This window comes from Pecten maximus, chromosome 13, assembly GCF_902652985.1.
Source record: "Pecten maximus chromosome 13, xPecMax1.1, whole genome shotgun sequence".
NCBI lineage: Eukaryota > Metazoa > Mollusca > Bivalvia > Pectinida > Pectinidae > Pecten > Pecten maximus.
Genome location: NC_047027.1, coordinates 9,226,505 through 9,241,961, shown reverse-complemented (window position 1 = coordinate 9,241,961; position 15,457 = coordinate 9,226,505). Strand labels below are relative to the sequence as shown.

The window sequence follows — 15,457 nt, the reverse complement described above, 5'->3', positions numbered from 1 at the left end:
TATTTATTTTATGTTAAGCTGTATTTTTGATTCTATATATCATTGCATAAGTTCAAGCATGATAGCAATGTATGCCCACTTTGGGTATATCCTTTCTTCAGCTTATGTGTACATGCCTATGTCTATATATAGGATACATGTACTTGGTGACCTTAAGGTCAGTTATATGGTCGAGTAATTCTGTTAAATGCTGTGGGAGATATCCCCCAGTATTTTCAGGCCATATTTATTTTGAATTGGGTAAACGTATTACCCACACATAATTAAGTATGTTTTGTTCACTTGATGACCGATTGCGATGGTCAGTTGTATGGTCGAGTAATTGTAACTGTGTTACATTCTGTAAAATCCTGTGGGAGATAAATCATCAATGTGTCAGCCGGTTCAGGGTTGCTCAATGTTAACAGTGTTACAGTATTTCCCACAGTTTTTTTCAGGCCATATTGTACATGTTGTTATTACATGGCACATACATACTTACGTTTGTTTTGTTTATATGATGACCGAATGGTCAGTTGTATGGTCGAGTAATAGTAACAATGTTACATTCTGTAAAATGCTCTGGTTGGATATAAACCATGTGTACATGTTAACCTTTACAGGTTAATTATGGGTTATGATGATACAACTAATAGTTCACCAGATATGCATTTTCAGGCCATACCATATTAGAAGTGCAGGTATTATATGCACAATTAAAAACACTTTTGTATTTATGAGAGTTTATTGATAACCTCAGTCAATGCCAGTGTATGGTCATGTGCTTGTAACAGTTTTGCAGTATGATTATATACTTGGTGAAGTATTTCAGGCCATAATTTTTATAATGAGTACAGAGCCACTAAGCTTATTAGTGGTGGCTTGTTAACTCCATAAGAACAAACATTACAACACACTATTACATACATGTATGGTGAACCAGGATAGCCTGGCCAGGTTTGTTAACAGTAACAATATCACACTGTTACAGTATTTCAATGATAACCTGCTAGTCCAAATAGTCATTGAACATAATTTAATGTCATTGAAAAGAATACGACCATTAGAGCAATGTGTCACTTTGGACATGAGTGTGGTCAGTTAAACGATATGTTGTGACCACTAGATATAGTTGGTATTAAACTTCTCTTAAATGTTTGTTATTGTCATCACAGTAATAGCATGGTCAGGAAGAAGACATGCAGTGACAAAGGGGGTCAGGAGATGAGCCTAACCCTTAACAACAATGAAACAGAAAAAAAGAAACCCAGCAGCAGTTGAGACAACTCGAGAATCAAGGAGAAACCTTAATGCTGTGGCTAAACGGAAACGACCTTCAGCAGCAGCTGGATCAGCCCAACAAAATGGCAATTTGTCTGATGGAAGCGATGAGGTGGAACAGCCTGACCTAGCTGGGGCTGATGACCAACGTCAGGCTGCAATGGTGCAGGCCATCACGGCACAAGTTCTGTCCACTTTGGAGGCTAGAGACAAGCCTAAAGGCCGGAAAAAAAAGTAAAAAAAAAAAAGGCGACGCATATCACCAACACCAGTTGTATCAGGTACTGACTCTGATGCCAGTAGTAGCAGCAGCAGCAGTAGTGATAGTGACTCTGATACTAGTTCAGATAATGAGTTAGATACCCCTTCTTCTGCTCGTCTATCTTGCCCCATCGCTAGTCAAATTGATGGTAAACTGAAAAACAAAATATGGCAAAACAAGTATATTGATTTGGCCAAACTGCTTCCACAAACTAAGCCGTTCACCTCTGACTCGATTAGTTTTCAGAGTACGGGTCGGTTCCAATTCAAAGTGACAAAATCTAAACAAAAAATGGTGCTCAATAATATTGAGCAGTGGACAACAGCATTTTTGAGGTTTGTTGCCATTTATTCAGAAAGATTTCCTAAGGAAATCCCACAGGTCATCAAGCACGGTGAGTTGTTTAGAGATTTGGCGAGCAGGCGAACGGGTATGTCTTGGTTGGAATATGACCAACAAGTAAGAAGGGATATTGAGGTGAGGTCCATTCACTGGGGAGAGTTCCATACAGAGTACTGGGTAATGTCAAATACACCTAGACAAGTGTCATTTTCCAACAGTGACCAGCCCTTTCGGGATAACTCAAAGGGGTTTCGTGCCAGACACAAATCTCGAATACCAAATGGTCACTGCTACATGTTCCACAAAAAAGGCAAATGTGCCAAACCATCCTGTCCATACCAGCACTCGTGTTTCCAGTGTGGACAGTCCCATTCGGTGCTCAGTTGTTCCAACAAGAGACCAAACACCCAAAATGCTCCCAACAGAAACCATTTTCTTGCCAAATGACACAGTCCTTAGTGATATTGTTACACCAGTCAAAGCAGACATCTTGACCGAGTTTCTGCGAAACTACGATAATGTCTTGAAAGATTTTTTGGTAAATGGATTTTCAAAAGGTTTCCGAATACAGTTTGAAGGTACTCATCAGTTTAGAGTGAGCCGCAATCTATTATCAGCCTTTCAAAATAAGGAAATATTACAGAAGCTAAACAAGGAAATTTTAGCTAGGAGAATTGCAGGTCCATTTGACAAACCTCCTTTCCAATTTTTACAATGTTCTCCTATTGGTTTGGTTCCCAAAAAAGAGGCAGGTGAATTCAGAATGATTCACCATTTGTCATATCCCGAGGGAAAATCAATCAATGATTGTATTCCAGATAAATTTTGCTCTGTATCATACAATACAGTGGATGATGCAATAAGTATCATTAAAAGACTTGGTCAAGGATGTCTGCTTGCATAAACAGATGTAGCTTCAGCATTTCGCATTGTCCCAATGCACCCATCTGACCATAAGTTACTGGGTATATTTTTTCAAGGTCATTACTATTATGATAGGTGTTTACCCATGGGATGCTCAATTTCCTGTTCAATTTTTGAGAAAGTCAGTACAGCATTGCAGTGGATCGCTTGCACAAAGTTTGCTATTCCAAACATGTTACATGTACTGGATGATTTTTTGTTCTTGGGTCCTCCAAATTCAGGTATATGTGCACTAAGCTTGGCACAGTTTATAAAGATGTGCAATGTCTTGGGTATCCCTATACAATCGGAGAAAACTGAGGGTCCTGCATCAGTTTTGAGTTTTCTGGGGATTGAGCTAGACACTATCAAAATGCAAGCTAGATTACCAAGAGAGAAAATTGAAAAAATTAGAGTAGCCCTTGGAAAAACAAAGAAAAGAAAGAAAGTGACGTTGAGGGACCTTCAGTCATTGATAGGTCTTCTTAACCATGCATGCTGTGTAGTAGTGCCTAGTCGTGCATATTTACGCAGGCTTATAGATCTTACTAAGGGAAAGTCCAAACCTCATCATCATATTCGGTTTAACAAGGAAGCTCGTTTAAACTTTCAGGCATGGAGTTTATTCATTGATTCATTCAATGGAAAATCCATTTTTTAGACGATGTGTGGCAGAATTCTGCTAAACTTCATTTGTACACCGATGCATCAGGTGCATTGGGTTTTGGAGCAGTATGTGGGACAGAGTGGTTTTACGGTCAATGGGATGAGAGTGGTATGGAAAGTCATGATATAACACTCAAAGAATTTTTACCAATTACATTAGCAATGGAAGTGTGGGGACACAAATTTGCTAATAAGTGCATTTTGTTCCGTTCTGATAACCAAGCTGTTGTTAGTATTATCAACAAAATGTCCTCAAAACATGCTTATGTGATGACCCTGGTTAGAAGATTAGTCGTAGTGTGTATGCATCACAATGTTATGTTCCAAGCCGAACACATTCCAGGAAGGCTGAACGTTTTACCTGATTTACTCTCACGTTTGCAGATAAAACGATCCAAGAAGTTAGCGACAGCAATGGATCAATTTCCAACCAGGGTGCCACAGCAGTTGCTACGCCTTTGACGGCAACAGCCAGACAGCTCATTGATGCATCTGTGTCAACTAATACACGTACAGCATATACCACTGCTATGAACTCATACACCAAATTTCATTTCCATATGTTTGGGAGATATCACACTTTCCCATTACTGGTTTCAAATGTGATAAACTGCATCGCTTGGTTGTATGATCAAAAGAAATCACCTAATACCATTTCCACTTACATAGCGGGATTAGCGTATGCTCAAAAACTACAAGGGTTTATGGATCCCTTGCAGTGTTTCCTTGTTAAAAAGATGTTGAAAGGTGTTCACAATTTGTCAGGTGGTCATGATGTACGGCTTCCTATTACCCCGGCTATCCTTAAAAGGCTAATACTCGCTCTCAGCCATACAGCGCCAAGCAAGTTTGACCAGACCAAGCTTAGGGCTATGTTTACCTTAAGTTTCTTTGCATTCTTAAGGGTTGGAGAAATAACATCCCGGTCTCCACAAGGTGACAATAGGAATGTGGTACAAGTTTCTAATGTGTGCATGGACATGACTCACAAGAAACCGACACACATGTCTTTAACGCTAAGGTATTTTAAACACCATAATTCGCACAGGCCTGTGGAATTGCAAATCACAGCGCAAACATGTAAACACATTTGTCCTGTACGGGCTATGGCAAAGTACCTAAAGCTCAGAGGCGGTAGCGTTATTGGCCCACTATTTACAATAGATGGTTGCTTTCCGGTATCTCAGGCTTTCTACATAACCAAATTAAACCAGGCTCTTTCTTTTGTTGGCTTAAACACTGCACATTATAAGTCACACAGCTTTCGCATAGGGGCAGCTACTACAGCTTTTCAATGTAATATACCTGAAGATCACATTCGGCTTATGGGGCGATGGAAATCAGATGTAGTCAAACGCTATTTTAGAATTTCAGTGTTTGATGGCATGCAACTCCACAGTTGAAGATTCATTTTTGGTTTTCATCTCTGTTATGTCAGACTGTCTGAGGCAGCTGATATGTTTTGGGGGGACTCAGCTCAGGTATTTTTTCTATGTGATATTGGGACCATATTTCAGTTAATCAAGACTGTTATTGGCAGCTTTACTGGTATGGATATGTTGTACACCATACCATTACTCAGTTACTCAACATATTTGTTACATTTTTGCTGAATTTATATTTTATAAGAAGTTGACTGTCTGAGGCAGCAATGTTGTTTTGTAAATAGTTTACTTATTAGTTTGTGATTGTAATAGCAATATGGATCTAGTCAGTCAAAGACATCTGGTATAAATTTATAAAAGTGTATATGTCAGATTTACTGAGCGCAGCTGTGTTTCACAATTTATCTAGTCATCATACAGACTGGATTTACATTACTATGAACTTTTAATGCAACCATATTAGGTGGCACAGTAGTAGAGGTTACCTTAGTCTTATATCTAGTCTGGTGCACAGGCATACATGTACAATGCTAAAAAAGATTACCATACAAGGTATCCAATATATTTGAAAGACTGTCTGAGGCGGTTTTCAATACATGTTTAGCATTAGTTAATTCTGAGGCCCAGACATAGATTGTCTACTACAACAGATTAGTATATTAATAATCCAACTTTATTTGAAAGACTGTCTGAGGCAGCTTTCAATATCTATGTGGGACAGACTTGTTTCTGTTTAATCTTGATTCTAGAATACATTGCATAAGACTTTGTATTGTCTTGCTATTTGTTGTACATGTACTTATTAAGTAGTAGAAATTTAGTCCACACAACTTACTCTGGCTGGGGCACTTGAAATTAAGTTTCATTTCAAGTTTGTGGCGTTTTATTAGTAAGAAACCCCCATCTTTTTTGGTTTGTAAACAAATAACTGGCATTTTAATGAATGCTCATTTTTCGACAACTAAAGTGTTTGTTGTTTTATTGCCAAAAAACATAGCAGAGTAGTTGTGGGATTAATGTATGTTCCAACGTACAAAATACGATGGTATAATTGGATTTATGTAAAACATCAAGTAATTCATATCATCTATTCGATATGTAATTAGTGAGTTTCCGGACTGATATAGTAGTCCGGTTTTGTTATTAGTTAAGTGTATAGTTTCCGGATTGTTAAGATTTTCCATTCCGGCTTTTAGTATCTCCCAGAATGGATAGTCACGTGACTACTACAGAAAATTTTCACTGCCAGGAAAATTGGTTCATCCTAGTATTTTGCTAATACCCACCTCCTCCCCTACTTTATTGTCCTCCTAAAGTTAGGATGTATGGTGGATGGCACTTCATATTATAGTTTTACTTGTATGTTAACGAAAAATATTTCTTGTATTTAATATGTCTATTGATATGACTGTTTTACTTGTGTGTATAATGTAAAAGCTTACTTACATGTCCATGGGGCGTTTTATTAGTAGGAAACCCCCATCTTTTTTCGTTTGTAAACAAATAACTGGCATTTTAATAAATGCTCAGCGTTTTATTAGTAAGAAACCCCCATCTTTTTTGGTTTGTAAACAAATAACTGGCATTTTAATAAATGCTCATTTTTCGACAACCAAAGTGTTTGTTGTTTTATTGCCAAAAAACATAGCAGAGTAGTTGTGGGATTAATGTATGTTCCAACGTGCAAAATACGATGGTATAATAAGCATACGGCCATAATGAATAATTGGTCAACAAGGTTACAAAAACGATACCTTTGTTTGACAAGTATCGGATCGTGTTGAATAGTAGTTTCAACCAAAATTTGTATTCTTGAATGTGTACTCAAATATATATTTAAACCGATTGTTGCGACAAATGGGACGACAACTATTGATAAGTGGTAAATATAATTGTATTCATTTTCTAAAAATAAATAATGTGAAAACTAGCTATAATTCGTAAACGTGAAAGTAGATATATTAACAAACCTACCACATCTGCATTGGCACCACGATCCAGTAATAATTGTACGATCTCTATATGGCCATTTCCCGCCGCACAACGCAAGCTATAATCCTGCAGACGAGAATCACCAACAAATTATTACAGTATAACTATCTCGTATACCAGTATAACACATCAATACCATATCAATACTACATTTCGTTGATATATTTTTAGTTTTTTTGTTTTGAAGTTTTAATTTCGCGTATATTACCACGTCAGACATGCCTTGGTGTTTTGGTACTTTTGAACAATAAGACAAGTATTGAAAGTTATATGATACCCGAAAAGTCTAACAAGTTATTAAATCGATGAATTTAATTACTTGCGAATTCGAAGATTTCGCTCATTTTATAGATCCTGTCTATGAACCTATATGTTTGAGAGTCGCCGTTTAAGTATTTCTATTTAATATATCATACGTGTTTACAGTACATGCAACACAATCATTATTTGTTATGATAATCATCGGTTGTGAATAATAAACCATAATGAATAATTGGTCAACAAGGTTACAGAAAGGGTACCTTTGTTTGACAAGTATCAGATCGTGTTGAATAGTAGTTTCAACCAAAATTTGTATTCGTGAATGTATAATCAAATAGATAGTTAAGTTTTTACTTGATCCGATTGTTGTATCAAATAGGACGGTGAATATTGATTACTGGTAAAATTATTTCCTGAAACAAAATAATGTCAAACCAAGCTACAATTTATGAACGTGAAAGTAGATATATTGAAACACCTACCCTATCTGCCTTGGCACCATGATCCAGTAATACTTGCACGATCTCTCTATGGCCTTTTGCCGCCGGACAATTCAAGATATCGTTCTGCAGACAAGAATCATCAGAAAGGAATACAGTATTATCACTATCTCATTTACCAGTATAACACTTCAATACCACATCCATACCACATCCCGTTGATATACTTTTAGTTTTAATTTCGCGTATATTACCACGTCAGACATGCCTTATAGTTTTGGTACTTTTGTACAATTAGACCAGTATCGAAAGCTATTTGATGACCGAATAGTCTAACAAGTTATTAAACTGATGGATTCTAATTATTTGCCGATTCGATGATTTCGCTCAATGGTATATTTGTCTGACAAGTGCCAGATCGTGTTGAAGAGTAGTTTCAACCAAAATTTATATTCGTGAATGTATCCTCAAATAGATGGTTGAAATGTTTGTATTTATTTCCTTAAACAAAATAATGTCAAAATTAGCCACAATTTGAAAACGTTAAAGTAGATATATAAATAAACACCTACCCTATCTGCCTTGGCACCATGATCCAGTAATAATTGTACGATCCCGGTATAGCCATTTGCCGCTGCTTGATACAAGGCACCCTTCTGCAGACGAGAATAACCAGAAATGAATACATTATGATAACTATCTCATATACCAGTATAACACTTCAGTACCACATCCCGTTGATATATTTTTAGTTTGTTTTTAGTTTTAATTTCGCGTATATTACCACGTCAGACATGCCTTGTGGTTTGGTACTTTTGTACAGTTAGACCAGTATCCAATCTAATTAAAATCATCCCATTATGGGTCGCGTTCTGATGACCTCTGAGATGTGTGTATTTCAATTCCAGGGCGAATTGGCAATTTGTCGATGTCATCGAAGCAAAACATTTCGCACAGCATGCATCTGAAGCAAACCATTGCGGCACGATATAAAGCTATATCCTTTCTGGGACGAAAGGACTTGAAACAAATTGACAGCTTATATACAAGCTATGCAGTCTAGTCATGCTAATTCGGACATATAATATTCACTTCCAAGATTCTGGAAGTAGTCATTTGATTGGCTAATACAAAAGGTCACCCTGACGTGACCCCTTATTGGATGTTGTTAGATGTTTTTTTCTGATCTGCAGATTTGATCTCTCATATCGTTTAGTTGTTTTAATGTAGTGTACTGGTGTAGGATTACCTGTTGCTTTATACCCAATATGACACTATTCGAAATAAATCAACGTTTTAAGACGGTCACAATTCTTTGTTGATCAGATAAGCTGAAAAAATGCTAACTTGTTTTTCAGAATTAACTACCAGTTAAAAAGATTCCTAAAAGCTTCATATCTGGCATAATAGTTGTTTTAATTAAATTTATATTTGTGTATGGTTATTTTGATAGAAAGTTGAACGGAGTAACATTATAATCTTTATTCAAAGCAAAAACGTCAATAAAACTATTTGATTGACATTGCATGGACATTATTGGAACTACTTTTCATCTTTACAATATGATATCGAAATAATCAAAATAATATAGGTTATTATAACAAGACGTCAGTGCTATATTCTTTTACAAATATGTTTCAAAACGGGTGTTTTTTCGTCGCAATTAACAATTTACGAACATGTTTTTCTAAAAATGTCCTATCCTGCATAATAAATGTTTTGATTTAAATTTTCATTTGTATGTTAAGAGTTTATCTTTTTCATTCTGTGCACCTCGTGCTCTCATCACATTAATAACGTCAATAACGCTCATAGCAGCAGACGATTGAGGCTTGTCGAGTGGCGGTCATCATGTCAGAGAGCTACATCTTGAGATAGAGAAGGTAAGTGTTCCCTCCAGACCTAGCAGGTGTAACAGTTAACAAAATGGGAAATATAAGGAGGACGGTAGGATCATCTAGTGATGGGGAGTTGATAAGGTTATACATATTCGCATGAACCTTCATAATTATACGCACAGTTGGCGTGACAGAATAAAAAATCCATTGTAACAACTGTAGCCAGGTCACCATGCAGTAGATTAATATGGTCACGACATAATTTTTGCTATTCATGCCAAACTTCCAAAATCGTGATGGTCGTAAGCAAATTGTATCTCGATGGCTTTGAATTAAAAAATAGTTTCATTGGAAGAACGCGTGGCATTGCAACAAAAAGTTAGGAGAAACACATTTAAAAGCATAATCACGACAGTGATGATGATTTGGACCTCTTTAAATTATTTACCAAATGTGATAAAAAATATCAATAAATGGTGAGGTAAATTCACAATAGTTTCTAAATATACATGTGGTATTGATTATGAACTTTAATGCCGATACATTGAAACACTTACATTATCCGGATTGGTACCACGATCCAGTAATAATTTTACAATGTTAATGTGACCCTTTGTCGAAGCCGCCTGCAAGGCACTGGGCTGCAAAGAGAAGACATCTCAAATGAATTAAGTATCTCAAAAACCTCACATGAACATCACTTCCTGTTGTTGTCTCAATGATTTTGACGTTAAATATCGTGGATGTTTACACGTGTTTATCCTCTTGTGGTTTTAATAGTTAATAGTATGGTTAGGATCGATCATGACTTTGGGTCTCACAATATGCTTTAAACTCAAGTCTATTTCAATCAAAAGCTATTCTTATTACATGATGATTTGATCTGAGATTGGTCTCTAGGAAAGCTGGGTCCACCTCCCGAGACTGGGTACACTGATGATCTGCCCACATCGATTGTTTTGGGGGTATGATTGGTGTGCGTTGGGTACAAGTGTAGCAGAAGGCTTTCACAGCAGCTCAAATTTGAGCCAACCTGTTTTCCGTGGGTTGCATCTCGTAATCTGGGGAAAGATGATCCTGGTGGTTGAGAGACGAAAGATAGTACGGGCCCTGTATTATCAATCGGCTGGTCATGCCGAGCCCGGGATATTTAATATCTAGATGGCGTTGGCTTAGGGTCAATCGCGAGAGAAAAACCATTTTCGCACAAACAAAATCATTCTTTCTCGAGTATATTACTCTGTGTAATTCTGACACTTCGGCGCCGGAGAGCCGCGCCTCAAGCAGTGTCTCCTTGTTGGGTTCCGAGGAGGGTGGGGTCACGAGTAATGAATCGCATAACTACTTAACATGTGTTAAATAAACCCAAAACCCCAAAACCAAACCAAACCAAAATGAGAATCAACTAAACAACACAACTTCCGATATGACTTTCCCTCAGTATCTCCTTATATCAGCTAAAGAGAGAGAGAGAGGGGGGGGGGGGGGGGGGCGGGGGATATCATCGATATCGCCCATCATCATCCAGAAAACTATCAAAGGATGCCTTGGTACTGCCAAATCCGTCAAGCCCATGAGATCGGGAGACCTCCTTGTTGAGGTTTTCCACAAGCAGCAGGCAGGTAATCTCCTGAAATTGTCGGAATTCTCTGGGATCAGTGTCCATGTTAAGGTTCATCAGTCCCTTAACTTCAGCAAGGGGATAATCAGATGTCCTGCCTTGCAGAACGACACTGACGCAGAGATTCTGCAATATTTCAAGTCGGAGAATATCCCGATCTCAGAGGTGAGGCGGATCAAAATAAAACGCCAAACAGTACAAACAAATACGTTCGTCCTCGCGTTCACAGTGTAAAACCTTCCTCCATCGGTAATGGTAGGTTACTTGAGATGTAACGTCTCGCCCTACATACCGAACCTTTACGATGCCGTAACTGCCAGAGATACGGCCCTCATGAGGACAGATGCAGGCGAAGGGAGGTTTGCGAACACTGTGGACGAGAGGGCCATAACGACACAGATAGCTGTGACATCACCGGCAAACGACGTCTAAATTGCAAGGGCAACCACGCGGCGTCCTCTCGAGACTGTCTTTCTTGGAAGAAGGAAAGGGAAGTGCGGTTAAAGTATACCCGTAACATTTCCTTTCCTGACGCCAGGAGGGTGGTCGAGAGTAATGACCCCGCTGCGTTGTCCTATGCATCTGTGACAAAATCAAAATCGCAACAAAACACAATAACAGTTAGCGATGCAAAGGTACAAGCCATGTGTGATAAGCCAGCTTTTGGCGCGGAGGTACCACCTTTTGTGGACGAAGGAATGACAAGATTATTTTCGGTTTGGTATCCCGTTTCAAGTCAGGAAGGGTAGCGTCTAAGACCACCTCAACATCAGTAAGACCTTCCCAGCCTGACGAAACGGCAGTTATCAAGGCCAATATTCCAGCACCTCCAGTACATACACCTGCACGCCAGATAACACAATCATCGAAGCCGAGGGTCACCCACCACAGACGGACTGTATCACAGCCGTCAGACCTTAATAAGATTGCCGGTAACACCAATAAACGACCAGCAACCACACCACCTCAGGACCAACGAAAAACGAAGGTAAAACTGCACAGATTACCTTCCTTAAACAACACCAAGCCCAGCAAAGGCTCAGATGACCCTATCCACGGTCATAACAGGTACGACGCTCTTGCGGACAACAATACGTTTAGTGACAGCAATGCTGATGTTACCAGACAACCTACACCTAGTAGTCCTGTCAGTCCAAAGAGCGTCCATCACGAACCTGGATAGTGGTCAACAATACGAACAATTCTATTATACAATGGAACATACGCGGACTAAGGGATAATTTAGAAGAGTTATAAAGTATAAAGATTTAGGTCACTTGGTTTGTTTTTGATGGCTCCTCAAAGTTGTACCTTTCAGAAGCTGTCTAAGTGTTGATAAAATGTGCATGTTATGTAAAATATTAATGAAAATCTAATCAAATGATGGCCACCGTAAAGAATACATTCATGGCATGATTGTGACAAAAAATCATATTTCCATCGCGCCATTTGGCTGTTTTATGGAAGAAACAATCTCAAAAATGCCATTTTCGATGATAACATTTTAGACACAAAAACTGTGTTTTTTAGAGAATACACCCTTTTATGGGCGTTGGATGCAAACCAATTTTTATCCTATTAAACAGTACGTAATATGCTACTGATGAGAGGAAAAATCATCAACATGTAAGTGGTGGAACTTTTTTAAATCTTCGGTTGAATTAGCCTATGGTTGAATTGCCGATTTTCGACTTTCTTTAGATAATTAACAAAAACACGAGAGTATTTTCTCGGTATGTTGAGAATATGTACACAGATATGAAAAAAGTGAGAGAAACACTTTTTCATAAAAAAAATTCCAAGATGGCTACTTCACAAGTCCCCATGGTTGAAGACATTGGCTGACAAATAGACAGAACAACAAACAAAACGTGTTCCTTATGATTTTGGTTGGTTTTCGCATTTACGGGAGTGTTCATAGCTACGGGCGATTGTATAATTCCTATATTTTTAAGTTTGGTTAGTCACATGGTAACGGGGATCTTTCATATCGAGCCCCAAACATACTTTCGACATATGCACTCCGTTGCCGCATGGAAAACTATTTCAAGTTTTGTCGGAATTTCTTCACCTGTGGTTGTAATGGTCGAGGGTTTTCCAGCGCCCTGTATTACCCAAGGTAGTACAAGATACTGGAGATGTGTGCACACATTCCCATCGTTCTCTCTCCAACTGGGCACCGGCAGTAGTAGTCCTTTGTTGGGGCCTCATCATCGGGTGAAACGGTGAACCGTATCCGAACGTTATATTTCGTTTGGCTTTTGTGTCGAGAATGTATTTGACATCGGAGAAGGTCTGGGGAGCGCTGGTAAAGCCACACCTCATAGTCTCCGTCATCACTTAAATGTTCGGCGATGTAACCAGGAGCCAGAGATATCTGATACGTTCCACACGTAATGGTTCTCAAGTAATCGAGATCGAGACGGGGAAACAGTACGGAAGATGCATCCATCTTGACAAACTCGGACCTGTCTTGAATCTCTGAGCTAAACCATTCGGTGTTGTCAAACGGTCCTTTATACGTTCAGCCATTAGCCTATCTTTGGCATCTGTCTCTGGAGATCTCTGGTAGATCGGTCCTCTAATACCATTCAGACAGGCTGTGACGGTTCGAAGCAAAGCCTCGATGACATTGATAAAGCTGTTAGACACCAATTGCGTTCGGAAGAACGTCCAGTGTTTCAGACGACCATGATAGGATTCCACAATCCATCTCGATTTGGTGATAGTTCTGTCAAGATTTGCTTGGACGTCAGAATGTTGACTTTGACCGGGTTTCAGGTATGACGGCATGCTAGCATTGAGGCCAGAGGCTTCGAGAACTGGTAGGACATCTCTAAAACCTCGGTCAACGACAACATTGTCATCTGGTTGTCTCGCTGCCAGTGAATGGTCCTACTGTGTCCAGAATGTAGCCATCTGATAAGGCGATGCTCATGAATTGAGATATTTTCTCTACTTCTGGCCACAGTAGGACATTCTCTGGAGCTTGTGGTTGGAGCTTTTCTGTATATAAATATAGGTGCCATCTAATATGGCAGTGGCTTTATCTCCAAAAAATGCTTCTGAAAAGACAGTATTGTGCCCGAGCAACTGTTATCTTGTCAAGTGATCCGGACCTAGAAATTGTGGGACTATCGATGTGTCTAATGCCTGTACTATGGAATGGAAAGTTTTGGACACACTTGACTTGGAAATTCCAAAAAGAGAAGAACACTGACTCCAGGAAATGTCGGTTTTCAGTTTTACCCAGAACAGTAATATAGCATCGTGTGTAGTCTTGGTATATATACCAGATGAAAGATATGGGGAACAGTGCGAGTGGATCTCGAGGAACTGATCTTTGGACCAACCTGTCCAGGCCATGCATGCCGAGTTATCAAGAGAAGAAAAGCTTATTGCAAACGCAGACTTGTTCAGTGAAAGTACGTGCGACACCTCTAGGAGGTCATTAATTATTTCGGACGATTTTGATGGTAACTGAGATTCCAAGGAACCTCTACCATCAAGGACAACCTCTGTAGACGGATCTAAGTCGTTACCAATCAGGTGAATGGAGCAGACGCGAGATGAGGTGGGACACCACAGTTTGTGTGAATAGATCAGGTGATGTCTTGCACGTTTTGGTAAGACTGATGATTTTGTTCCATTTATTGCAAAGGTAACATGACAGAGACAGCATTTTTTGTGTGAAGATGATCCATTCAAAAGATCATGAAGGGTCAGCAACGGCAGGATATGGGACGGGGAGTCGTCTTCTTCCTCTATTTCCTGGTTCTGCTCGGGTTCAGGTTCAGGCTGATTTTTGTTCCGAAGATTCTTCATGTAGCACTTCTGGCAAATAAGTGCTTGTTCTTTTGCTGACATCAATCCTTGTTGCACCAGCGTATCTAGGAGCCATTTATATTGTTGACTATTTACATTGCGTGCACTTCTGTTCTTATTGCCACTACGTTTCTTGACGTATAGTTGACAGCCTTCTCCAACACATTTACCCTCCATCTTGAAACAATAACGATTGGTTTATGAAGCGTCGATAAAGTAACAAAATAGCAAGCCACCGATGATTGCTGTAAACAGATAATACTTAGTAGTTTGGTACAATTATGCGAAAATGTGTGATAAATAACGAACAACTAATTACACAAAATAACAAGACAATATAATAAATCACATTCAATACCTCTAAGAAGCGCAGAATTGATTGATTACTTAGAACAAAATAAAGTATTTCATATGGATAATCTATCTATTCGATGTGGCGTGGTCGGCAGGCACAAAATGTGAGACAAGTCAGGGTCCCAACCCTGACAGAGCCACAACGCTTTGGAGATGGGACAATAAAACAAGAAAAGTGAGACAAGAATAGCTAGCGTCGAGTCAATGATTCCGTAAACGTATAGACAAAGACAAGAAGATACGGATAAATGTACAAGGCCACACGATCAGAAAATTCAAAAGAGGACAACTTGAGATAGAACAGTATT

General features: G+C 38.9%; 1 protein-coding gene across 1 annotated transcript in view; it reads right to left on the bottom strand.

Annotated features, from left to right (window-relative positions):
- Positions 1–2,854: 2,854 nt before the first annotated feature.
- Positions 2,855–15,457, bottom strand: part of LOC117340412 (ankyrin repeat and KH domain-containing protein mask-like) — a 31,243-nt gene continuing 18,640 nt past the window's right edge. The window contains exons 5-8 of the mRNA XM_033902173.1: positions 9,907–9,990; positions 8,084–8,167; positions 6,793–6,876; positions 2,855–3,025 (exon numbers count right to left, since the gene is read on the bottom strand). Of these exons, the coding sequence (XP_033758064.1) occupies positions 2,855–3,025; positions 6,793–6,876; positions 8,084–8,167; positions 9,907–9,990 (423 nt within the window). The remainder of the gene's footprint in view (positions 3,026–6,792; positions 6,877–8,083; positions 8,168–9,906; positions 9,991–15,457) is intronic.